At 41.2% G+C, this 27,622-nt stretch overlaps 1 protein-coding gene across 1 annotated transcript; it reads right to left on the bottom strand.

The window, feature by feature from the left end:
- Positions 1-447: 447 nt before the first annotated feature.
- Positions 448-26,849, bottom strand: FBXO43 (F-box protein 43). Its single transcript, XM_089666975.1, has 5 exons — positions 26,632-26,849; positions 14,861-16,317; positions 13,245-13,347; positions 2,012-2,200; positions 448-1,208 (listed from the first exon to the last, which is right to left on the bottom strand). The coding sequence occupies exons 1-5, from the start codon at positions 26,680-26,682 to the stop codon at positions 960-962; spliced, it is 2,049 nt and encodes a 682-aa protein (XP_089523101.1). The 5' UTR covers positions 26,683-26,849; the 3' UTR covers positions 448-959.
- Between the last annotated feature and the right edge of the window lie 773 nt (positions 26,850-27,622).

Here is a 27,622-nt window from a genome sequence, read left to right as displayed (position 1 = left end):
ATGGTGCTCAAAAGAGGAAGGTCAAGTTTTAGGTGTGCCCTGCAAAAGGGCATTTCAGGAGTAGTTGGTTGGATGCATGTGAAAAATTATGAAAGCCACAAATCGAATCTGACCCAGTTTTCTGCATACTGCCAGGAAGTGAAAAGCACCTCTTCTGGAGGAATGCCTTTCCATACATGCAGTTTATAAAACCTGGTTTATACAACCTGCTGTTTATGTATATTGAGTATTTCACAGCTCAAAACCAACTCTGATGTGAAGATCATATGATAAAGTTCTAAAGTGCTCTATAACCATTTCACTCTAGTGTGGACAACCTTGAAGTCACACAAAGTGCCTAAATAAAACAAACTGCAATATTCCATAACACACAGAAACCACATTCCTGTTTACAGTAATGGATGAAATCATCTCTTGTTTGGTGTTTGAAGACAGTCAAAAGACTAATTGGAAAATTAAATTTTATACACAAAAACAGTATCAACTGTACAGCAACAAGCAAATACATATCATTTAGACACTTTACACTTGAAACTCTGTGCCCTGTAATTTAAATTGGTAAATAAAAACTGTTGCTAAAACATTTTATTTAAAATAGTGTCTACATAGTAAGAAATGTAACAAAAATAAATAAAATAAGTTAGAGAAATATAACACCAGTTGAAACCAAATTGCACATAGCACAAGGTGGCTCTAAACACTGTTCCAGAAGAATATATTTAGATGCAAAATAGAGGCAAGAAGTGCTACGGCTGCAATACATTCATTGTATCACCATAAGTTTGCCCTATCCTGCAGTGTGTGCAATGTTTAATGAATTGTGAACTATAAGCCACATCAGTGTACAAAAACAGCAGATGCTGCAAAATACAGTACTACACGATAAAACTTTTTTTAAAACGCTGATAAAAAGAGAAAAAAAAAAAAAAAAAAAAAAAGGGGATGAAATTGGAAAAAATTCAAAGCCTTTTCAAGTTTCGCTTACTCTGTGCACTTCCTGGGAGAATCTCCTTTTTGTGGTTTCTTTTTCCTGACCCAGTGCTACATTCTTTCGAGCCATGAAAAGTGCACAAGCATAGAATACAGAAGTCAAAGCCACAGTCCTTCCTACTGCATTTGCCTCGCTTCTTTAGAGGCTGATATTTAGCTGGGTACTGGCACTGCGGACATGGTTTCAAAGCTTCATCTGTGAACAAAGTTTTGGCAATCTGCAACAAAAGGTTTTATAATTAGACACAAGCAAGTCATCAAAGTAGGTGATAGCCAAGCCTATTTGATGTAAAGAGCTAAAACTATCCCACAAAACAATCTGTTTATGGATGATAACATATGGGACTTTTATATCAGCTGTCTGTCTAATCAGCCTCTCAACCTTTTTACCTCAGAGGAACCCTTGGACTAATCTTACCAGGGGTTCCGAGACCTGAAAATTATTTCATCGGGGGTCATTGGGAAAAGGCCCTTCACATTGGTGGAAAGATGTCTACTTTACAAGGTGGCCAGAATGAGACCTTTGCAGTCATGCCACTCGCTCTGTCAAGTGGTGCTGGACCTATGCAGGCAGCATCAGATGGGAGGTCAGATCAAGGAACCCCTAGCCAACCCTGGAGGAGCCCAGGCTGAAAATGACTGGTCTACAGAGAGAGGCAGCAGATGCTGAAACATGTTACACCCCAAAAACTTGAACATATTCTTAAGCAAGAAGTTCACCTTTTGGAACAAGACGACAGCAATAAAAGTCTATATACTGTACATTTCTCAAAGCATAGGAGTTCCTGATAAAAATAGCAAAAGCACCACCAGTATACTGGAGCAGTCACCTCCAGATGGGAGGGTGCCCTTTACAGTGCTCCAAGCCCCTGTAAATCTTGAGGTGCTGGTATGCAAATATCAGCTTCTCAACACTGATGGCAGTCATCACCAGCCAAGAGCAAGGCTCAGGAAGCAAGAGGGAAAAGCCAAAACAAACATGTTTTGTGAATGCAATTTTAGGAAAAAGTAGTAAACCTACCTTAAAATATTCCTGCTGTTTTCTTCCTGACTGGGGAACAGAGGTTGTCTCTTTTGGTGTCAAAGAATCATCTGACGAGGTAGGTGTATGGAAGACCAGCCTAGCTTGAGCTTGAACTGATTTTAGAGCAGAACGGTTTAATGCTTGTAATCTGGTAGCAGCATCTTCAGAAGAAATCATCCGCCCTTGCTTAAATATTAGGATAACAAAGAAAAAAAAAAAAAAAAACTATTGAACTAAGCCCTAATTGGAAATCATCATCTTTGGAAAATAACAAATCTATGCTGGACGAGAGTGTGTGTGTGTCCCTACGCACCATCTGGCCAGTTGATGAATCGAAAAGTATAACCTTTATTCAGATATATGTAAAATGTATGCTCAGCTGTAATTAATGCCTATTGGAGTGGAATGTACTGCGCAAAACAATAGGACTGAATACCATTGCAATTTACCTTACATCCAAATGGTTAATAACACCAGAGCAAGTCAAACACCATACCATTTTAGATGAAGTGATGCCATAAAGACACACTGTAGTTTTGATCATAAGCCTATCAGCCTCAATATATAAATCTCTATTAAAGGAAATGAAGTTACCCCATGGATAAAACTAATTTGATAGTATAATCTGTTCCCGTATTACATATCTGTAGCAAGACACTCATCCACGGGCCTTAATGTCAGCCTCTAATGGACAAGCCCCATACATCACCATATCCAGTCAAAAATACCTCACTGTCTTGAGGAATGCAAAAATGATGCACTGTAAAACACAGTACAGACCTCTCCCAAAAAAAACAAAAACAGAGCTTCGTCAGGTGTATAAAGAATTAAAATAGGTCGCATAGTGTCTGGAAGTTGTGCTCAGCTTCACATGGTGGTAAAAATGGCACCCATTGTTTGTCACATATATATATATATATATATATATATATATATATATATATATATATATATATATATATATATATATATATATATATATATATATATATATATATATATATATATATATATATATATATATAAAGATGCTGGCCATCAAAATGGCCCCCGCACATGCTCCGTTCCTCAACAGACACCATCTTGTGGACAAAACCTGCACATGCTCAGTACCTCAACAGATGCCATCTTGTGGACAAAAAAAAAAAAACACCACAGCAGCACATCAACCACAACACAACACAATACACACTGCTGGTGCTTGCAAACACTGTTAATGCCCCACTAATTAACCACTTGCCATCCTGAGAGAATTTACCCCCCCCCCCCCCTTCCTGACCAGGCCTCTTTTTTTCTATTCGGGGCTGCACTATTTCAACTGGTAATTGCACGGTCATGCAATGCTGTACCCAAACTAAATTTACGCTCTCTTTCTTCCCCCACACAAATAGATCTTTTTGGTGGTATTTGATTACCTGTGAACTTTTATTCTTTGCACTAACAAAAAAAGACCGAAAAGTTTGGAAAAAAAAACGATACTCATTTGTGTCATAAATATAAAAAAAAAAAACAAAACCCAAATTGTCAAATTTAGGCCAAAATGTATTCTGCTACACGTTTTTAGCAAAAAAAAAAAAAAATCCCAATAAGTGTATATTGATTGCTTTGTGTGAAAGTTATAGCGTCTACAAACTATGGTATATATAATGGAATTTACACAGCTTTTACTCTGACTGCCTATCACATTTCTTGAGGTGCCAAAATACCAGGACAGTACAAACACCCCCAAAAGACCCCTTTTCGGAAAGTAGACACCCTAAGCTATCTGCTGAGAAGCATATTGAGTCCATGAAATATTTTTTTTTTTTTCCACAAGTTTATGGAAAATGACAGACCTCAAACCCCTCCAAATGACCACTTTTTGGAAAGTAGACACCCCAATGAATTTAAAAAGAGGCATGGGGAGTATTTTGCAGATCTTATTTTTTCTCACAAGGTTTTGATATAAAAAAAAAAAAAAAAAAAAAAAAAAAAAATTCTGCTATGGACTCAACATGCCTCTCAGCAAATAGTTTGGGGTGTCTACTTTCCAAAAAGGGGTAATTGTTGGGGGTGGGGGCGTTTTATGTCCAGCATCACTGACTAAACACCTGAGGACCAAGCCTTTTCTGACACCTTTTTTTTTGCTAGGAAATGACTGACTTTGAACCCCCAAAACGTTTTTTTTAAAGCACACCCATACTCGCACAGTGATTTTCAAAAACGCAACTTTTTTTTTTTTCTTCAAAAAACCACCATAAAAAACACACTTTTTTTTTTTACTTTTAAATGCACAAAAACACAATATATTGGCCAATTATTTGGTAAACTAAAAAAGATGATGGTATGCCGAGTAAATAGATACCAAACATGACATGATTTAAAACTGTGCATGCCCCGTACAAAGGCAACAAACTGCAAACATTTAATATCAATAGGCAACGCTACCATTTTAGATTTACAGAGGAGGTCTAGTGCTAGAATCACTGCCCTTGATCTGACGCTCGCGGCGACACCTCACATGCATGGTGCAACTGCTGTTTACTTACTGGCACAGGGTCAACGCTCACACACACGTGGGGGGGGAAATCGGGGGGGGGGAAATCGTGGGGGGAAATCGTGGGGGGAAATCGTGGGGGGAAATCGTGGGGGGAAATCGTGGGTGCTTCCCCCCCCCCCCCCCCAAGTTATTTTGAATTTTACATTTTTACACGGTTCCTTTAATTTTTTTTTTTTTTTAAATCACTTTTAATGCTATCACATGGAATGCAAATATCTCCTATAGCTTCAATGGGCATTGTCATATATTCTTTTTTGAGAACTCTGGGGTCTATCAGACTCTAGACATCTCCTCTGCCCTTACATTATCTAATCGCACCAAGAACGGTGTGATCAGATGCTTTCCCAACTTACAAATGGCGCTATTTAAATTAAATTTTTTTTTTTTTTTTAGTAATGCCCATGTTGACAGTTAGGCCCAAAAAAAAAAAAAAAAAAACAAAAAAAAAAAACACACCACCACACACTTTAAATTCGGAAATTGTAATGAGTTTCCATGTGAATGGTCTGGCAAGGTTTGAATTTGGGTTGGTGGTGATAAACAGTTGTGCATATAAATTGCTTTGATCCACAATCAATGCATACAGATCTTCCATGAAAAAACGCTCAAAAAAAAAAAAAAAAAAATCAAGGGGATTAGTTACATTTGCTGTTTCTACCTGAATTCCGAGTTTGGCACTGAAATTGGGGGGGGTAGAAGTACGGGTGCTGCAGAATTTGTGGACTACCGAATCGGGATTTGCAAGCACGTCCGGAAGGATACTAGGTGCTCTATGGGCTTGTGTGCGAATTCTTGGTGGCTGTGGGACACTACTTGTGCTCACCACTGCACCAGCTTGTACTGTGCTTATGGGACTCACCACGGAGCACCTGGCTGTCAGGGACTGCTTAAACTGCTCCCAAAAATTAAAAAAAAAAAAAAAAAAAAATTTACCGGCAAGTGCCAACAGAGATCAGGCCTGAATCTGCGAACACTGCGGCTTTGTGTGCAATGTTTCACGTGACAGTGACCTACTGACACTGCACTTGCTGGGGGAGAAGGGGAGGTGGGGGGGGGTTAAGCATAGGGGCAAAACGCAGGGGCTGAAGGAAGGTATAGTCTTCATTTAAACCATAAAGTGCCCTTGAGCCAAAAAAAACAAAACAAAACAAAACAAAAAAAAAAAAAAAAAAACACGGAGAATCCATTTTGCTTCAAATTTCAAAGGGCATTTATCTAGGTCTCCTTTTCTAGGACCCAGATTATATTTGTCAATCCAAAAGTTTAGGCGGTCAGCCTTACCACCATGTTTTTGTATTATATATGTCTGGCTACTGGTCTATCCTTATTTTCAGCAATATTGTTCACATGTTCAAGAACGCATCTCCTAAAAAGGGCAAATTGTTTATCTTACATATATTAGGGGAATGGGCATTTTAAAGCATAAATCACCCCTTCTGTACTGCAATTATAGAAGTCTCTTATTTTGATAATCTTTCCAGGTTAAGCTCCTTGGTATTGCTCAAGAAAGTACATGCCTTACAGTGACCACATCAGAAACTACCTTTTGGTTTTTCAGGTTGCCAAGTGTGTTTCGTTGATGTTTTAGAGGTTTTTCCTAGGTGACAATGTACTAACAGGTCTTTCAAATTCCTACCCCTTTCTACCCAGTCTATAGGTTATCTTAGGGTCTTTAGATACGATCTGTGATAGATATTTATCCTCCTGCAAAATGTTCCAATATCTCTTCTATACCACATTCACCCTCCAACTTTTGCAGTTTGTATTGGAACACAATTTTTTTCCTATCTGATGGTAAAGTACAGACAGCGTAGAGGAACTGCGATGGTTCACCCTGTCCACCTACGTATGCAAATCTCTTTCTTAGGTGGGAGTGTAGCATGGTCTTTGTAGAAGAACTAGAATGTTTTACTTCACATATTCTCATGTGGGTAAGATTCATGGATGTGTTTATTTTATGGCAGGGTCAAAAGGATCTGTTTATGGAATTTGTAGCCACCTCAAGTTGAAACAATATTGGGATATAAGTCATGAGTGAAATTAAATATGATAGCATAAATGTTTTGGACTTGGAGATTTAAAAAAAAAAAATTGTATTAATATTGCCTCCTTCACACTATATTTTTTTTTTATCGAAAATCGACCTCTACAAATAGCCTGTTACATTGGGAAAGTTCACATCCAGCAGCCTTGAAAAGAGGAATCCCCACTGGTCAATTTATGAGAGCAAAGAGAAAATTGCTCAACGGAAGGGGCATTCCAAATTGAGAGTCAAAATTGTTTGACAGATTTGAGACGTGGGAATCATAAGACTGATTTGATTAAATTCTATTAGAAAGTGTCAGTACATAGTCACGAAAACCCCCCCCCCCCCACACACACACACACACTTGGCTACCTGAAAAACCAAAAAGGTAGTTTCAGGTGTGGTCACTGTAAGGCATGTACTTTCTTGAGAAATACCAAAGAGTTTGTTAACCCTAAAAATGGGGAGATTAAGGGATTTCTATAACTGCAGAACAGAGGGGGTGATTTATGCTTTAAAATTCCCATGCCCCCTAAGATGTAGGAAAAAATTTGCCCTTTTAGGAGACGAGTTCCTGTACATGTGAATGATATTGCTCGAAATAAGGATGGACCAGTAGCAAGACATACAATACAAAAACATAAGGCTGACAGCCTAAACTTTTGGATTGTTGATGAACGGAGCATGTGTGGGGGCCATGCTGATGGCCAGCATCTCTATCTATCTATCTATGTGAAACAAACGATAGGTGCCATTTTGCCACCATGTAAAGCTGAGCACAACTTCCAGCCACTATACGACGTATTTTAATTCTTTATACTTCCGACGAAGCTCTGTTTTTTTGGAGCGAAACACGTAGAGTTTATTTTTTTTCTTTGGGAGCACTTTTTGAATTCACATAGTATTTACTCCTCTGCCCCCTTTTTTTGGTGAGGTCTGTACTGCGTTTTACATTGTATCATTTGCATTTCTCAAGATCGTGAGGTATTTTTGACTGGAAATGGTGAAATATGGGGCTTGTCCATTAGAGGCTGACTTTAGGCCCGTGGATGAGAGTTCCCGTATTACATATTGAGATTAGATATTCAAACTGATATAGGCTTATGATCAAGCTACAGTGCCTCATTTATGCCGTCACATAATCTAAATCGGTACGGTATTTGATTTGGTCTCGTGTTGTTAACCATTTGGATGCAAGGTAAATAATTGCAATGGTATCCAGTCATATTGTTGCGTGCAGTACATTCCACTCCAACACGTATTAATTGCAGCTGAGCATACATTTTTTTATATATTTGAATAAAGGTTATATTTTAGAATCATCATTTGACCAGATGGTGCGTAGGGACACGCACCCTCGTCTGGCATAAGAAAAAACACATACATACATTATCCAAGACTAAAATGTGGGTTACGCTTCTAACTTCAATAGAAACGGTCACTTACAGACTACTGAATGTTGTTGAGTGCTACTGCAGGTACCCAGAGATCTAGTTAAAAGAGGCTCAGCTGTAAAAATATTTAAGTATTGCAAAAAGACAAAAAAGGGAAGCCTACAGATAAGTTAGTCCATCTTTGATAGTGCCCATGTTTATAGGTTTGTGGCTCTCAACTTATTTATTTGTGTGTTTGCCCCATGTTGGCATTGTGTCCACTGTAGCAGGTGGAGACTCAGCTCCTTGCACAGATCAAAAGGGCTGGGACAGTTATAATAATGGGGGGTTTTAACTACCCGGAAATTGACTGGAGTAATGATACTGCAGAAACAGTTAAAGCGCAAAATTTTTTAAACCTACTACAGGACAATTTTATGGTACAGTTCATAGAGGCCCCTACTAGGAATGATGCACTGCTGGACCTGGTAATCGCAAATCATGCAGAGCTTATTATGAATGTCCATATAAAAGAACATCTGGGTAGCAGTGACCATAACATGATTTCATTTATTGTTAGCTGTAAACAGTGAGCACATACGGGAAAAAAAAAACGCTCAATTTCAAGAGAGGCAAATTACCAAGGCTGAGAGCTGCTCTCCAAGACTTAGACTGGAAGGGAATATTGGTATCGATGAACACAACACAGAAATGGGAGTTCTTCAAAAAGACTATGTGAATACACTGCAAAATATATTCCCATGGGCAACAAGTTTAAAAGGCTAAAAATCAAACCTATGTGGCTTACAGCCAATGTTAAAAAGGCTATAGATAAGAAAAGAGTTTTTATTCAATATAAAAATGAAGGAACACTATAATCTTTTAAACATTACAAAAAGAGTATAACAGAATATGCAAAAAGGAAATAAACGCCACAGAAATTGAAAATGAACGACAGATTGCAAAAGACAGCAGGACCAACCCCCAAAAATTCTTCTAATATATTAATAGTAAAAAGGTTCGGTATGAGCTTGAAGGCACTTTACCAAAAAAATCTAGAGTGGGTGACTGGGGATAAAGAGAAGGCAAAATTTATTTAATACCTTCTTCAGTTCTGTGTATACAAAAGTAGTATGGGGGAGCTCTTGTCCATAATGGGCATGGTATTGACACAGCTCCAGCTGATCCACATTGGCTCACAACTGATATGAGCCAAAAATATTTAGACAGAATAAAAGGTGAATAAAAGCACCTAGACCGGATGGCATACACCCACGGGTCCTTAATGGCTTTGAAATGACAGCGCTCAATTCTTTGTTTCTAATTTTTAAGGACTCTTTAATGACTGGCATAGTACCACTGGATTGGCGTAAGGCCAATGTGGTGCCAATATTTAAAAAAAGGGGTCAAAATCTTTACCAAGTAATTACAGACTTGTTAGTTTAACTTCTATAGTTGGGAATATACTGGAGAGTTTAATAAAAGACCACAGAGGAGTTCTTGCTGGGAAAAAATATTTTAAGCAACAGACAGCATGGATTCATGAAAGACAGAAATTGTCAAACAAATCTGATTTCTTTTTAGGAGGGTGAGCAAAACCTTGGAGAGAGGGGTGGTGGTGGACGTGGTATACTTGGATTTTGCAAAAGTGTTTGACAGAGTTCCCCGCACACGGCTAATGTGTAAGGTAAAGTCTACAGGATTGGAAAAATCTGTATGTAAAATGAATAGAAAACTGGCTAAAAGATCGTATTCAAAGAGTAGTGGTGAATGATTCATACTCTGAATGGTCTAGGGCAGTGATGGCGAACCCGTGGCACGCGTGCCACAGCCGGCACGCCGAGCCTTATCTGTGGGCACGCCAGGAGAATACCGTATTTTTCGCTCCATAAGACGCACTTTTTTCCCCCCAAAAAAGGGGGGAAAACGTCAGTGCGTCTTATGGAGCGAATATAGAGCGGCCGGTCCGGTATTTCCACCGCCGCCGTGTCAGAATACCGGGCCGGCCTCTCAGCTCTGCAGTGGGACCGTACCTGTCCCTCTATCCAGCGGCGCGCGGTCTTCCCGGCTTCTGTAGTGTGCGTGACAGCCGGGTCCCAAGTGCGCATGCGCAAGAAGCAGTGCTCTTTGTGAATGGTAAGGCGGTACCTGGGACACATGACAGATCCCAGAAGCCGCCGGACCAATCACAAAGCGCAGCGCTTCTCGCGCATGCGCACTGGGCATCCGGTGGTCCGACGAGCGCCCACACTACAGAAGCCGGGAATTACAGCGCGCGGCTGGATAAAGGAACAGGTAAGATAAAAAAAAAAACTCTGCGGAAGTAAGAGCGGGTACCTGTCAAATTCAGGTAGCGGCTCCCCCTCCCTCCCCAAAGGTCAGCAGTCATCTGTACCGTGTCCGCAGTCTCTGGTCATCCCCTGTACCGTGTCCGCAGTCTCTGGTCATCCCCTGTACCGTGTCCGCAGTCTCTGGTCATCCCCTGTACCGTGTCCGCAGTCTCTGGTCATCCCCTGTACCGTGTCCGCAGTCTCTGGTCATCCCCTGTACCGTGTCCGCAGTCTCTGGTCATCCCCTGTACCGTGTCCGCAGTCTCTGGTCATCCCCTGTACCGTGTCCGCAGTCTCTGGTCATCCCCTGTACCGTGTCCGCAGTCTCTGGTCATCCCCTGTACCGTGTCCGCAGTCTCTGGTCATCCCTGTACTGTGTCCGCAGTCTCTGGTCATCCCTGTACTGTTAATTAGTTTGCACTACTGTACGAGTTGTTTTTTCTAAACCAAAAGCTCGATATTCAGGTTTCATTGCAGTGTTGGCACTTTGAAAGAAATAAGTTGGTTTTGGGTTGCAGTTTGGGCACTCGGGCTCAAAAAGGTTCGCCATCACTGGTCTAGGGTCATCAGTGGTGTACCCCAGGGTTCAGTGGTGGGACCCTTACTTTTTAAATATATTTATAAACGATATAGGGTATGAGATTAAAAATCCCATTTCAGTCTTTGCAGATGACACCAAGCTGTGCATTGGAATAACGTCCTTACAGGATGTCTTCAACTTACAAGCTGACCTCAATGCACTGTTTAATTGGGCAACTATGTAGCAAATGAGATTTAATGTTGATAAATGTAAGGTTATGCACTTGGGGGCTAAGAATATGCATGCATCATACATACTGGGGGGGGTACAACTGGGGGAATCAATGGTGGAGAAGGATCTGCGGGTTCTGGTAAATCACAAGCTTAATAATGGCACGCAATGCCAGACTGCGGTTTCTAAAGCGAGCAAAATCCTCTCTTGTATTAAAAGAGGTAAAGACTCCAGAGAGAGAGAGAGATATCATATTACCCTGGGACAAATAATTAGTAAAACCTCATCTGGGATATGCAGTTCACTTTTTTTGAGCACCAATTCACAAAAAGAACATTGGGGAACTTGAGAAAGTACAGAGAAGGGTAACTAAACCGATACGAGGCATGGAGGAGCTCAGCTATGAGGAAAGATTAGAGGAACTGAATTTGTTCTCTTGAGAAGAGGAGATTAAGGGGGGATATGATCAACATGTATAAAATACATCAGTGGTTCATATAGTGAACTTGGTGTAGAGCTATTCACCGTGAGGTCAACACAGAAGGCAAGGGGGCACGCTTTACGTCTGGGAGGACATTTTGGCCATGTCCCTTGCACACATATTTCTCTGGAATCTTGATATTATGTACTGTAGATGAGAATATATATATATATATATATATATATATATATATATATATATATATATATATATATATATATATATATATATATATATATAGTCTTTGCAATTTTACGTTGAGGAACATTCAGAAATTCTGCAACAAATTTTAAGTGCCGCTTTTCACAGACGCTCTATCTATACCCAATCATGTTGCCAATTAACCTAATTAGTTGCAAAATGTTCTTTCAGCTATTAGTACCATGTTGCCAGCTTTTTTTACCCTGGCCCAACTTTGAGAATTGTTGCTGCCATCAATATATTATTTTTCTTAAAATGGTACATTTTTTCAGTTTAAAAAACAACATTAGATAGATTCTATATTGCCAAAAAGTATTGGGACACCCCTCCAAATCATTGGATTCAGGTGTTGCAATCACCTCCATGGCCATAGGTGTATAAAATCAAGCACCTAGGCATGCAGACTGCTTCTACAAACATTTGTAGAAGAATGGGTCTCTTTCAGGTGTAAATTGGTGGAGGGGGGATTATGGTGTGGGGTTTGTTTTTCAGGGGTTGGGCTTGGCCCCTTAGTTCCAATGAAGGGAACTTTTAAGGCGTCAGCATACCAAGACATTTTGAACAATTTCATGCTCCCAACTTTATGGGAAGAGTTTGGGGATGGCCCCTTCCTGTTCCAACAAGACTGCACACCAGTGCACAAAGCAAGATCCATAAAGATATGGATGAGCAAATTTGGGATGGAGGAACTTTACTTGTCCTGACCTCAACCAGATATAACACCTTTGGGATGAATTAGAGCAGAGACTACGAGTCAGGCCTTCTTGTCCGACATCAGTGCCTGATCTCACAAATGCGCTTCTGGAAGAATGGTTAAAACATTCCCATAGACACTCCTAAACCTTGTGGACAGCCTTCCCCAAAAGAGTTGAAGTTATAGCTGCAAAGGGTGGGCCAACTCAATATTGAGCCCTACGGACCAAGACTGGGGTGCCTTTAAAGTTACTGTGCGTGTAAAGACAGGTGTCCCCAATACGGTTAGATAGGTTGATTTAATTTTTTTAATAAAATTAATTTATATTTATCCATGTATTATTTCTTTATGGCCGATTACTTTACCTTGGTTTAATGTGCCTTCTATTGAGGCAATCAGTTTATATTAAAAAAGGGAAGGAGTTCCATTGAACCTTGTGGTACAAAAAACAGTGTGAGGAGAGGAAGTAGTATATGAATTAGAGATTCAATAGCCCGTGCAGAAAGGTACAAGGAATTCAAGAGACAACTCCATTAACCACAACTGGTATCATGGACCTACTGCTGAACAACTATACAGCAAGATGTCTGTACTTGACATGTGCTTTTACTAAAATTCACTTTTGTTGATCACCAAATGGACATGCGCAAGTCTCACTAGAGACTGCTACTTTAATATGAGGAAGCCCAAGAGCAAGGTAAATAAATAATATTTTATAATAATAAATGTTACTGCTAAATAAAAATGGGAGAGATCTTCACAGCTGAATGTTAAGGAGTGAGAAAAAAAAAAAATTATAACTATATATGAAAATAAAAATAAATGAATAAAATACCTCCATTTGAGCTCTCATCTTTTTCTGAAATACTTTTCTTCTTTGATATGCATCCTTGTCTTGAACAATCATTTCCCGCCATGCCTTGCTTACTTTCCAAATGCTAAAGACAGATATATTAAAACCATTCAACACGTATAGGTTAAATATTGTACAGAAGAATATTTTATATGTAAACTTTCATGTTTAAAGGACACAATTCTTGCTCCTTAGCACCCAGAAGAAAGTAAAAAATTAACTATGCCAGACATAGCCCATTCCTCCTCAACTGCTGTCTATTCATCAGGACTGTGCCCTTTGATTCTGTGGCTGGCAAATTGGGGTCTCAAATTTTGCCATGAGCCTTAAAATGCAACTCACCTTCTTATGTGGCATTTCCTCAACATCCAAACCAGCAAAATGTCTTTGTACCCTAACATAAATCGCAAGTTTGACATTTTCCCTTAACTACATGCCCATCAACACTATTCATTTTCAACAGCATCCAAATTTATATAGCTTATTTCTCCCTGCACAAATTCTCTGCCTAATGGTTGATCCAAGAGTTAGTCTGCAAAGCTGCTTCTGTGACAGTACACTGCAAAAAGCACATGGTAACTATGCAACACCTTAGCTGCAACAGAGAGGGGGCACATAACAAAAAGCCAACTTAAGACACCTACTGTTTGGCCAACAGCGCTAAAGAACTCCTCCACGTCTAACATATGACCCCTTCATCACATGCCTAGGTAGAATTAAAGACAACACTTCTGCCTCTTTAGATTTATAGACTTCATAGTATAATGAACTCATTCACCATGAACACATTTAATATGGCACATGCAATCTCTTCCAAGTTGACTTGACTTAGTTACTTGCTACAGACAGGGAGACATGTAATAAGGTCAAACAGAAAACTTCATATGTGCTGTTCTGAACAGGTCAACAATGCTTTGGGGGCTATAAAAGGGTGGTCTGGCAGGGTATGTCCCAGCAAGTCTGAATAGTCAGACATCTGCATGGTTGATCTTTCTACTACTGAGACATTTGGTAAGGGGGAGGTAGCATTCCATCAAAGTACAATTGTTCCTTAGGAGCCACCTCACCTTATTGATCAAATTATACAACTGAAGTGATACCAGCAAGAAAGACTTTACTCTGATATTTTACAGCATGCCAAAGTGCTGTAGTTTGGCAAGCAAACATGCTTGGCTCATAGACACAAAATAATAGCTATGCAAGGCACATGTGTCAGGTTTAGAAAGGATACAGCCAGTCACTCAATAGAATGAAATTGGATAAAATGGAAATACACTTTAAAATTTATTTAAGGTTTTAATCATGCGATTTCCCCCCAGTCTTTCCCAAAAAGGTCTTATGTCCAAGGTCATGCACATCTTTGGACTCACTATCAATATCTTTTTTCATGCTTGTCCCTTCTAATAATTCAGGATGAAAGCTGTGTGCTCATGTTCAGATTATTGTACAGTTGCTTCAAAAGTGGTATTTTTCCCCATACGATTTATGATCATGTGTACTAGGCTCAAGACTGATGATCCTTCTAGTGCTGCACCCAAGAATTCTATTTGCTTTCCCTGTTCTCTCACACACACACACACACACTTTCATGCTATTACCTGCAAATGCTTTCCACATCTAAGACTTTAAAGATAAAAGTTAATATGTGGTTCATGTTTCGGAACTGCAACTCATACAAAAGGTCTACTTTCTCTAGACCCATTTTCCTGCCAATGAGTCTTGTAAGTACATCTTCTGATGCCGACGAGAAATCCAAACTGCCCAAGAGATCCTGCACAGTGGTCTGCTGAGCCCTCTTTCGGGTACTCCTTGCCAGCAGCTCATGAACAACACGCAGGGCAGGTGTACCTGTTAAATCTTCAACCTTTAGAAGAGAATTGGTTTGACAGTCCACAAAGCTTAGTTCATTTTCTTCATCCACAGATTCTCTTGCTACTTTTGATTTGTATGTTGAACTTAGTATATGTGTTTCACTATAATCTTCCTCAACCTCAGACTGTGAGCCTCGCTCCCGCAAAGTGGATAGCCTCCTACATCTATCCAATTTTCGGAGGCGACTTTTGTTAGGAGCAGATTTTGGGGTCTCCTTAGGTTTCTGAATTAGCTCCTGGAAGGATCCTTCATGATCAGTTAAAGAGTCCTGTGATTTATCAAAGCTGAGTGAGTGAAAGGCACTATCGTCAGTTATGGAGTATTCCAAGTCACTCACTTGTGCTGCAGTGGGTGTACATATAGAAAAATTAAAACTAGCTGCAAGATCACTAACAGGCGTTTGAAAATCTTCTTTGGCATGAGAAATTAAATTGCAGATTGGAGTAGCTGGTATTTCTGGGCTCAGAATACTGTCATTAGGAGAATCTGGTGAATGTTTAACTGGAGACAGGTTGTCTACTCCTGAGAAAGGATCAAGGTCACATTTAGAATCATCTATGGTGGAAGACCTCTGCTGAGCAAAAGACATCCTCCAGCTTTTACACGAGATGCCATCAGGTTCGGCTTTTAAAGTGCTTGTTGCTAAGGGTTTGTAAATGGTTTCTTTGGGGGAATCCAAACTATTAGAAAGTCTTGTCTCAAATCTAGCAAGGTGTTGGAGTTTCTTGCTCCTGGATGTTTCCACTGAACATTCGGATGTTTCAAAGTCAAGGTTTCCACCAGATGTAGCTTTGGCTACAAGTAGTCTACGTCGTAATGAAAAGTCTTTTTTAACACCACGTGGAGTTTCATAGATTTGATTTTGCCTTTTAGCAACTATACCAGTTTCACATTGCCAGATTGTTTCACTTCTTACAGGAGAGCACAGCAAAGTAGGATCTAGGTTTTCAGAATTCTCATTAGTGGAAGTATTCGTTTCTGAAGAGTCATTGCTGGTTTCACAACACCCAGGACTAAAGACCTTGAGGGAATCATGGTATCCACTGTCTTGAGGTAAATATATTCTAGACTCTCTGTAGCCAGCATCTTTCTTTGCACCCCGTGCATAGCCAACATGGTTTGTAGCAGGACTGTCAAAAACAGATCTTTTGTCGGCCATGTCCTGTTTCTTTCTTCTGTAAGCCTAGAACATAAATAAATGGTTAGGAAAGCACTTGTACCAGTAAATCAAATAAGTTAGTTCGCCAAATTTGCATGTAGAAAGAGGTGTGGATTTAAAGAAAAACTGAACAGCATACCATTCCTTAGATGTAACTGCATTGGTTTTCATTTTCAGGCAAGTTCAGGAAAATTCCTGTTGATCCTGTTAAAAGTCTAGTTTCCTTGTAACGTCCTGTGTGTTGAACTGAAATCCAAGTCTGACTGCCTTCTCAGTTATGTCCTATGAACTAGAAAACAACTCTCCTTGGCAACAGAGAGGAGGAAAGCGTAGTGTTCTGTAGTCCAAGCCAGCAGATCAGCCAGCCCACCCATGTGCGCAGCAACTGCATCATCAAGTCCCAGCCATGAGAAGAACATTAGGAAGTTCAACATGGTGGGTCAGACAGAAATACTATCTGGCGGCCAAGTAGGAAACCAAGACAGCATAAGCAAGCTCTCCAAAGTCGCAAACTATGCCCAGCTATTAGGTTGTAATTAACAAAGGCTCTTTAGTTCCCAGCTGTGTGTACAATAGCACCACCACATACATGAGGACAGAAGCACACAGCCATTTACATTAATGACCAATGACAGGCTATTCACTACACCACCTGAGCAGAAAGAAAAAAAAAAAAAAAAAAAAAAAAAAAATACAGCTTCATTTAATCTGAATGTGCTCAAGCAGACCCTGTGCAAGAGCCCTTAGTACATTTCTTTGCCTCTGCTGGAATGAGCAGTGCACATTAGTTGTAGTCCTGTGAAATGCCCTATGCACACTACAAATCCCATAGTCATTAGTTTCTTTATCATGAGAGCAAGCAGGAAAAAGGTGGCTAGGTTCCTACATAGAACAAGACCATGCAGAAGAAATGTGTAAAAAAACAAAAAACAAACAAAAAAACAAACAAACCACACAACACACCAACAATTTGGGATGCAGGATTTGGAGAAGGCAGAGAGCAATACGAGGGAGTCCGAGTAAAAGCGGAGTTCCAGCAGTTTTTGTGTTTATTGAAAGTCAGCAGCTACAAAAACTGTAGTTGCTGACTTTTAAATAAAATACACACTTACCTGTCCCAGGGTCCAGCGATATACTCACCTGAGCCGTCCCTTCTCTCCTCCATGGCACCAGTATCTCAGGCTGTGACAGTTTGCGGCTTCACAGCCTGGTGCCCACTCTGTGCATGCACGAGTGGTGCTGCGCCTCCCGATTGGTCTGGCAGTCTTTTGGAGCCTGTGAAAGTTCCCAAGAGACTGCGGGAGGAAGGAGGGGGCCAAACTACCGGCTCACTTCGCCATGGCGAACTGAGCTGGAAGTGACAGGTATCCCCTCCCCCCCAAAAGGTGCCAAATATGGCAGTGGCGCGGTGGGAGGAGGCAAATAAACAGAGCTCCCGCTTTTGAGTGGAACTCCGCTTTAAGAATACATATTTTATAAGACTTTTTAAACCAGAATTTAGTGTTACCAACTGCAGCATAGGAAAATCAGGTCTCCTGCCATGACAGACAGAGCAGTGTACATCTCAGGATCAGATGAACAGAAATACCCACCATTTGGCATGTAATGCAAATCCCTTATATGTGTTTATCATTAAAACTGAACTCCATACAAATCACTAAACACCTGACATTCTAGTGCATTACAGCAAGCTGGATTTTTTTATTTGTACTTTCCAGGACACACCACCTAACAGTGATTAATGATAAGTTATGTAAAATGCAGCCCAGCTCTGTGGTCCCCTCTTATTTATTATAGGTACTTATATAACGCCGTCAATTTACACAGCGCTTGGAGGTTTGTGTATGAGCATCGTCCTGGCAATCAAGGGGTTAAATGTGATTACTGGTGTACTGACGGCAATCTGACACTATCTGGGAGGGGCGTGTAAACCATGGGAGTGTGAATCACGTATATACACACACATACACACTGACACATGATTTTGCGCATCCGTACCGCCATTAGGAAGCAGTTTGTGTTACGGCACTGCGTTACTTTAACTGGCAATTACGTGGTTACGCAGGTTATATTTACATCCTTTTTTCCCCATGAATTAAGCCTTCTTTCGGTGGTATTTGATCACCTGTGCGTTATTTTTTTGTGCGAGGGGAAAAAAATAAATAAATAAATCAAACAGCCATAAATTTAGGCCAAAATGTATTCTGCGACATGTCTTTGGTAAAAGAAAAAAATCCCAATACGTGTAAATTAATTGGTTTATGTGAAAGTTATAGCGTCTACAAATGGATTTTTTTTTTTTTAAATAATGGTGGCGATTAGCGACTTATGGTAGGACTGTGGCGGACATTCTGACAATGGGGGGGGAACCAGCATCCGGATCAGTGTACCCAAACTGACAGGAAGGAGAGCTGCATTGTAAACAATGCAGCTGTCCTCCCTGTCAGTGTTTGCCAGTAGTCACTGGGCTCCAGCGGGTAATCACTGGCCAGGATCGACACACGTGGCCGCGATCGGCGGCACGGGTAGGGCAGTCGCGCGCCCCCTACCCGAAATGCAAAAATCACATATACACACATGTGATTTTGCACAGTGGTGCGGACCTGACGCAGTAAATGTACTGTGGCTGGTCGGCAAGTGGTTAAAGACGTGGAGATCTACCTGAACAACATGGGAGAAGTCGAAGATCACCAAGCACAGTGTCGCCCCCTCACACCCAATTTAAAACCTCTAATTGCCATACCACCATGTCACAATCACGTGCATTGCATGGAAATCATGATTTTAATCAAGTGGTGAAGAGGCAACATATCACATCCTTGCCACCTGTCAAATTGCTTTTCAGAGGAGCAGCAGTGCCTGCTGCACTTGTGCATGAACTTAGTTGCATTCAGCAGTGGCACCCTATAGGACTTGTTCACAGAAAGTTGGGGGGGGGGGTGATAAAACCCTGTGGTTGAGTCACGGTTTTACCAGCTCAATCCCGACCCCCTTTAGCTGCCAAAGCAGGAGCCAAAAATGTACACATGCCGCAGCAGGAATTAAGCCTTTTGGTGGGCAGTACTGCCTGCCAATCATGACCCCTTCAAGTAAATGGATGCTTCTGTTTGGTCCACCGGGGGTTAAAGCAGTTGGTGAGAAAACAGCACAACAGTACCTGTTTAACCCCTTGTTTGCTGTACTGCACAAGGTTGCAGTACAAGGTTGCAGGGCACTTGAATGGGTCATGCTTGGCAGGTGCTACACCCACCAACCATGACAGGGCATTCACCCCTGGCCACTGCAGCTAAGGAGGTGCGGTTAGGGCAGGGGTGGTAAAAAAAAAAAAAAAAAAAAAAAAAAAAAACTATGAGTTTTAATAGGACTTATTGTATTACCATTTTCAAAGGGTTTGCTTACAACTCAACTGTAATATCTCCTATTACAGGAGGGGGGGGGGGGTGCAGATGCTGGATCATCATGTTACAAGTTTCACGCAAAAAAAAAAATAATAATAAGTGTGTGTGTTCCAAAAGTGACCTTATCCTTTCAAACAATTTGGCCTCTATTAGTAACAGAAAAGTATGAGGCTATACTGCACCGGGCTTGTTCACATCACAATTTCATTGTTCCGGATTAGTTTTTGCATACACATTTACAGTGGATATAAAAAGTTTACACACCCCTGTTAAAATGTCAGGTTTCTGTGATGTAAAAAGAATTAGACAACGATAAATAATTTCAGAACTTTTTCCCATTTGCCCTCCAGAGGATTACTGACCAGGCCATTTTTTGCGTTATGGCGCTGCGTTACTTTGACAAATGCGCGGTTATACAACGCCATACCCAAATTAAATTTATGTCCTTTTTTCCCCCTCATGAATTCATCTTTCGGTGGCATTTGATCACCTGTGCGGTTTTTATTTTTTGCGGAATTAAAATTAATTTAAAAAAAAAAACCCCACCCCCCCACAGTATTTCTGGCTTTTTGCTATTAAACATGTCCAGTAAAAATAAAAAAATAAAAAAAGTCATAAATTTAGGCAAAAATGTACACAGCTACATGACTTTGCTAGAAAAAAAAATCTCAATACGTGTAAATTAATTGGTTTATAGTTAAAGTTATAGTGTCTACAAATGGCGGTATATATACTGGAATTTTTACTATTAATGGCAGCAATCAGCAACTTATAGCGGGACTGTGGCAGGCATTCTGACACTGGAGGGAACTGACTGTCACTGGCACCAGTATAGTGATCAGTGCTAATAAAAAGCACTGACACTGTACTAATGGCACTGGGCAGGAAGGAGTTAACATCTGGGGAGATCAAAGGATTAACTGTGTGCTGGGTGTGCTTTACTATGGGGCTGTGTGCTTCAAAAGCAGTGTGCAGAGCTGACAGGGAGAACTGTTTTGTTTACAGTTCTCCCCCCCCCCAAATCGGAGATCCCTGGCAATCACTGGGAGGCAGCGAGTAATCACCGTCCTGGACCCGGTGATTGACAGCCGCGGCTGGTGGCATGGGTAGGACGCGCGCCCCCCTACCCAGAAAAAAATAAATTCACCCCCACCTCCATTCCTGTGCGCAAAGGCAAACACAAGCAGCGGTCCCATATGTAAAACAGATTGCACCATGCATAGGAGTCATCACCATGAACGTCAGATTGAAGGCAGCAATTCTAGCAGACCTCATGTGTATATCTAAAGTGGTAAAGGCTTTTAAAAGGATTGCCTATGGATAATAAAAATTTACTAAGTTTGTCGCTGTTGTATGAACGTGCACAATTTTAAAGCATGTCATGTTTGGTATCCAATTACTCGGTGTAACACTTTTTTTGTGTATTAAAATTCTATAAAAAGGGTATTTTTTTTCCAAAAGATGTTTGAAAAATTGCTGCACAAATACTGTACATCATAAAAAAATTCAACACCCACCGCTTTATTTTCTAGGGCCTCTTATTTGCTAAAGAGGCATGGTGAGCATTTTGCAGATCTCATTTGCGGTCACAATTTTTTCAAAAATGTATTCTTTTCTTTTTCAAATCCCTGTGACAAATATTAGATCTGCAAAAAGTCATTTTCCAAAACTTTGTGGCATAAAATAAAATGTTCCATGGACTCAACATGCCTCTCAGCAAATTCCTTGAGGTGTCTACTTTGTACTGCCCTTGGGTTTTAGCACCTCAAGAAATGTGATAGGCAGTCATAAAGTCAAAGCCGAAATAATTTACACATGGGCTGATCTGTATAGGTCGAAGGGACTGGTGTATATATACGTGATTTTGCATTTCCAGCTATAGCTCTCGATCACCGGATCCCAGCCAGAGATTCCCCGCCAGCACTCGGCAATTGCTGAGTATCACTGACAGGAGTGATACGTGTGTGGAAACACAGTTCTCTCTCCTGCCAGCAGTAACATACTGCTGTGTATTACTCTGCACAGTAGAGAAGTACACAGCCGCACATTTCCCAAGTAAAAAACAAACACAGCACACTTTGTAAAACAGCACACAGTTAACCCTTTGATCGCCCCAGATGTTAAGCCTTTCCTACCCAGTGTCATTAGTACAGTGTCAGTGCATTTTAATTAGCACTGATCACTGTATTAGTGCCACTGGCAGTTAGTTCCCCCCCAGTGTCCCGCCACAGTCCCACTATAAGTCGCTGATCGCTGCCATTACTAGTGCATATAAATAAATAAATAAAAAAAAAAAAAAAAAACCACACCACACCTCACATAAACCAATATAGAAGTGTTGGGATGGGACATGTAGCAGAATACATTTTGGCCTAAATTTATGAAGAAAATTCTTTTTTTTTTTTTATTGGAGGTTTTATAGCAAATAGTCAAAAATATTGGGTTTTTCCCCCAAAATTGGCGGAGTTTTTTGTTTATAGCACAACCGAAAGAAAATTCTATTTGTGGGGGAAAAAAAAAAAAAAAAAAAGGGGGACATAAATGTCATTTATGTACAGCATTGCATGACTGTGTAATTGTCAGTTAAAGTAACAGTGGCATATGGCAAAAAATGGCCTGGTCAGGAAGGGGGGGAAAATCCTCTGGAGGGCAAGTGGTTAATGTTACTCTTGTTTATATTCTCATCTTGAAAGATTTACTACTGATGGCAGAAGTCAGCAGTTTATGGATGTAAACAGAGCTGTAATCGGATGTGAATTGAATCTGTTTAAACGTGACTGAAAAGATGATGCCCATGTGAGAGGGGCCTAAAAACAACGTATAAAATATTTACCTTTACAGTGGTTTCTCTGTAGTAGGATTATACACAACTCTAAGCAGCTTGTATTGTTCAGAATAAACTTGCAATGTGCTTGAGTGCCAGTTCACATGGCATATAGCATGCGATTCACACAAAAGTGCATGCGATTTCTGAACCTGCAGTGGTTAGCATGACTGGGTGCGATGATCACACAGAAACAAGCAAATTCCGCACCACACAAGTGTAAACCAGCACTTAGGCTTCCTTCATACCTAATGCAGTTTTGTTTTTTTTTTCGTCCAGTTTTGCATTTTTCTACACGTGTTTTGTTTCTTTTTTTTTTCCATTTCTTTTGTTGCTGGACAGAATGAAAATACAAAATGCGGCAAACACACTACCATGCATTTCAGCAGATTCCCCATTGAAATCTATTGTAGCAAAAACACTGCTTTTTAAAAAAAAGTCCCTGACCCTTTCCAAAAACGCAACAGCACAAAAAAGCATAGATGTGAAAATGTTCCATAGAAAACCATGTTAAATGGACTGTAGTGCATTCCTGCAAAAAGCACTAAACGCATTGGTGTGAAGGGAGGATAAGGGATAATTCAGGGCCAGATTGGTCCAGATGTGCATTAGCACGCAAAGCAAGCCCCAAGCCTTGATATCTTCAGCCCTTTAGAAGGGCAGTGAGCACATGTCTAGTTTACATCTGATAATTGAGGTTTGCCAGTACAGTCAGGGTTAAATATGTTAAAACACAACTCCCCAGCACCGTACTTAACATTACATAGGAACAAGAGGTAGGTATGATTTTTTGTTTGAGAAAAAAAAAAAAAAAAAAAAAAAAAAAAAAAAAAACACACCCCACACACACACTTGATTTTTTGTTTTCTCTAATACAGTGAAGGAAATAAGTATTTGATCCCCTGCTGATTTTGAATGTTTGCCCACTTACAAAGAAATGATCAGTCTAAAAATCGAATGGTAGGTGTATTGTAACACTGAGACAGAATAGCAACAAAAAAATTAAAATTCAAACCTTAATGACTTGGAGAGGATCTGCCAAGAGCAGTGGGCCAAAATCCCTCCTGAGATGTGTGCAAACCTGGTGGCCAACTACATGAAACGTCTGACCTCTGTGATTGCCAACAAGGGATTTGCCACCAAGTACTAAGTCATGTTTTGTGAAGGGGATCAAATACATATTTCCCTCATGAACATGCAAATCAGTGCATAAAAGTGTATTTTTTTTGAATTTTTTGTTGCTATTCTGTCTCGCGGTGTTACAATACACCTATCATTCGATTTTTAGACTGATCATTTCTTTGTGAGTGGGCAAACATTCAAAATCAGCAGGGGGTCAAATACTTGCTACCTTCACTGTATTTTAGTGCATGTAAGCATTTTTACATGTATTTAATAGGTTTTGTGCATTTTTGGCTTTAGCAAATGCGGATGATTCTCTGCATCCTGGAGGGAATGTACTTCCTGGTTGGAGTTGAGGAAGCATGGTGAATTTTGCAACATGATTTGCAGCTGCTGCAGCAACTCTTGCGGTCTTCAATATGGCAGAGCCCGTGGCATCCAGGATAGGCGACACAAGAGGTCTCAAGATGACAAATGCATAGACTGCAATAGGCCAGAAAAAAACCCACAAAAATGCATCTAAAACTAGACCTGCCTCATATCTTAACATGATGTGCAGAGGGGAACATCCTCATTTGATTCAATGTATTTTTTGTGACACATGCGTTTTAAAAAAAACAAACACAAAAATAAAAATGTGAAGAAAGTGTTCTCAATTTTGTGATGGAGGTGGAAAAAGACGCTTGAGTTCACACTATGCAGTGGAGGACATCACATGTACTTTGCACAGGAATCGTAATGCATTCCTGTGCGAATTACATGCAATGGTTTGTGTGGTGCGATTTGAGCCACACATTGTGTATGGCTCCAATTGCATCTGTGCCAAAAAGGTGCAGGACCCTTTTTAAATCTGCACCTGAATTGCATTGCATGGGTGTTCTCACCCATGTGATGTGATTTCTGGTAAAGGTATCGCATTTTGCAATCTGTTTCAGGGTTTCATTAATCTATCATTGACACCCGCACCAGATCATATGAAAGTCATGTGATTGCAATGCGGGAAACACAGTATTTGCAGTATTCCCCACGCTGCATTGGTGTGAACCCAGGCTAAGGGCTTGTTCACACCAATTCTGATGCAGGAACGCTCACCAGACCATGCATTTCCCTGCATGGAAATCCGCTGCTCCCTGCAGACACACTGATGCCATTAATTCTTCGAGGTACGCCCATGCATCTATCAAACATGTGCATTACCAGCCACCAAAAGGCAGGTTACCATGGTATTATGCAGTTTGGTGTGGTAGAATTTTACAAATGATGTCTGTAGTGTTTTTTTGTGCATTTGGCAGCCCTCTGAAATAAATGGGCTGCCCTAAACACCCCATGTGGGACCATGCAAATACCACATACTCAGACCTAGCATTATGGTGTCAAGCTGACCTTAACACCTTACCGCCCGGCCTATAGCAGACGGACAGCTGGGCGGGACACTCGCTGTTGTGACTGGGCATCATATGACGTCCTGTCAAAACAAGCAGCTCACGCGGCCATGCAATCTGTCACCGGCTGTGTCCGCGGGACAGTCGATGACATATCACTACATCAGCCTGTTGCCAGTGTCATGTGACCAATCACAGCAGATCACATGTCAACTGTATACAATGGATGGCTTCCTGTCATGCCATCCATTGTATACAATTATGTTGTTAGCTGTGACTGGTCAAGGCAGTCACATGATACAGACAGGGCCAATCACAGCCCATCTGTATCATGTGATCAGCTTTGCCCAATCACAGCTAATCACAACAAAAGTGACTGAATCAGTTTCATTCAGTAACAATGATTGCAAATATCAATTAAATACATTGGTATTAGCAATCAAAAAAAAAAAAAAAAAAAATCCTGATCACTTGCTCAGAGTAGATCAATGTTACTATGGTAACATTGTATTGTTTTGGTCACGGTGTGCTGAAAAATAAAATCGTAAAAAGAAAAAAAATAATTTGGAAAAACACAAATTAAATTATTATTTTCACCAAAGAAATGTAGCAGAATACATTTTGACCCAAATTTATGAAGAAATAATATTTGCAAAATTTTATCACAAAAACTAAGAAAAGTGAATTTTTTTTCCAAAAGTTTCAGGTGTTTTTTGTTTTATTTACTCAGTAGTGATTAAATACCACCGAAAGAAAGCTCTAATTGTGGAGGGGAAACTTTCATATGGGTAGTGTTGCATGACCGCGCAATTGTCATTCAAAGTGCGACAGCACTGAAAAAATATGGCAGGAGGGGGGTAAAAGTGCCCGGTAGGCAAGTGGTTAATGCAGCAAAGAACACTCTGATTTGAGAAGCAAATCTCATCTGACTTACATCACATGACCTGCTCTCACCCCATTTTTGTTTTGAAAACAACCTCCAATGAATTTTAATTGTGTTCTGCCAGCTTCAGACTTCCACAGCCAATCAATGCGCACTTATAATAAACACACCTTTAGAGATCCTGTTTCATTAATGTTGCTACTGCTTTAAAAGTGAATGGAGATGTGCAGACTGGCTGTCAGGCTTGGTTCACATCTGTGTGGGTGGTGCCGCTGCGGGACCCACACAAATCTCTGCAGCCACACCACATACACAGAGGAAGGCGGAACCCGCAGGAGGCAGCCATTAATTCTAAGGGCACGCTGCCCACACTGGCAATCACAACCGTACTGCGGCCTGTGATTCCCTAAGTAGTGCAGGGCGTGCTTAGCTGCGTGTCCCGGGGAGCGGGAGTCCATTCAAATGAATGGGCTCTCATGCCAGCGCAAATCACAACCCGCACATATGTGAAGCGGGGGCTAGAATGCCCAGGAACACCAGACTGGTCTACAGAGGAAACCCCCCCCTCCAGGCTGGTCTAGGTATTCACAGTACAGGAGGAGCATCACAGCCCTGACACCAGACACAGATGTCAGATAGAACCTCCCCCCACACAGTCCCAACTATGGCACCCCCTTTGCCCCCAAGTAATGCCATCTCTCCCCCCAGTCCCAGCCCCTTACTGGTCACCTTCAGTCCTGGCAGAAAGCTCCAGCATCCGGGCTCATAGTTCGGGTCCATAGCGCTCAGTGCAGAGAAATCATGAGAGGACTCCGGGCACACAGTTCTTTATTATTAGGATTCTGCTCATTACACGGAGGTGCCGGCTTTCCTATGGCAACGCCAATCCCCGGCCTGGGCTGCTCTCTATGGGAACCGGCGTTCCCCAGCCAGCCTTTCCCTCACTGACATTCGAATCCCCCGCCGAAAACCAACAGTCACCTGCCTAGGGAGCGCGCGAGAGCCTCAGATGGGGGAGCGTGCACCAGCCTCAGATAGGGGAGCGTGCACGGGGTGTGTGGGCGTGCTCTATGAGCCGCTTCTAGTCCGCGCTCTGAAAAGGGGGCGGGCTCGGTTTTATTCAGCGAAAGCAATGTGGTGATGGAGCGCAGTGGGAGGGGACTCGTTCCGCAATACACCCCCAATGTAGTATGAGCTCACGGCAAGAGGGACAAGGGAGATCTCAGTTTCCAGTCACACAGATGTAGTGCGAGTTACGAACCTTTAAAACCGAGAAGCACCCCATACAGTCCTCTCTTCAGGGTTCACCATTGCAAACTGGTGCTGTGAGCTGTCCTAGATGTCACCTCACCCTGTGCTGCTGGTGTGAATGAGCCCTACACAGAGTAACTCGCCACCCAGCTGGTCACCACAGAGTGCTGCAGAGCGCAGAGTCACATAAAGTGTCATTTTGTGGAAAACATTCCAAGTAAACTGCGATGTGTGATAACAGCTGACACCACCTCTACACAGAGCGCAGGCCTTGTGACAACGAGCCCCGGGGTTTGTTCACACCATCTTCTTCAATACAAAGCGGCAACTGCAGTGCCAATGCACCAATCAGGACTCGCTGTGCGGTTCACGTTTTGTATTAGACATACATAAATCGGACAAGAGTGAAAGGAAAACAAATCAAACTACTGGTACAAATGAGACCACAGTAACTTTCAAAAATGTATAA

This window comes from Staurois parvus, unplaced genomic scaffold, assembly GCF_062004578.1.
Source record: "Staurois parvus isolate SC_StPar_1 unplaced genomic scaffold, SC_StPar_1.0 ptg000052l, whole genome shotgun sequence".
Taxonomy (NCBI): domain Eukaryota; kingdom Metazoa; phylum Chordata; class Amphibia; order Anura; family Ranidae; genus Staurois; species Staurois parvus.
Note: the sequence above shows the minus strand (reverse complement) of the source record. Positions and strands in the feature narration are given on the sequence as shown.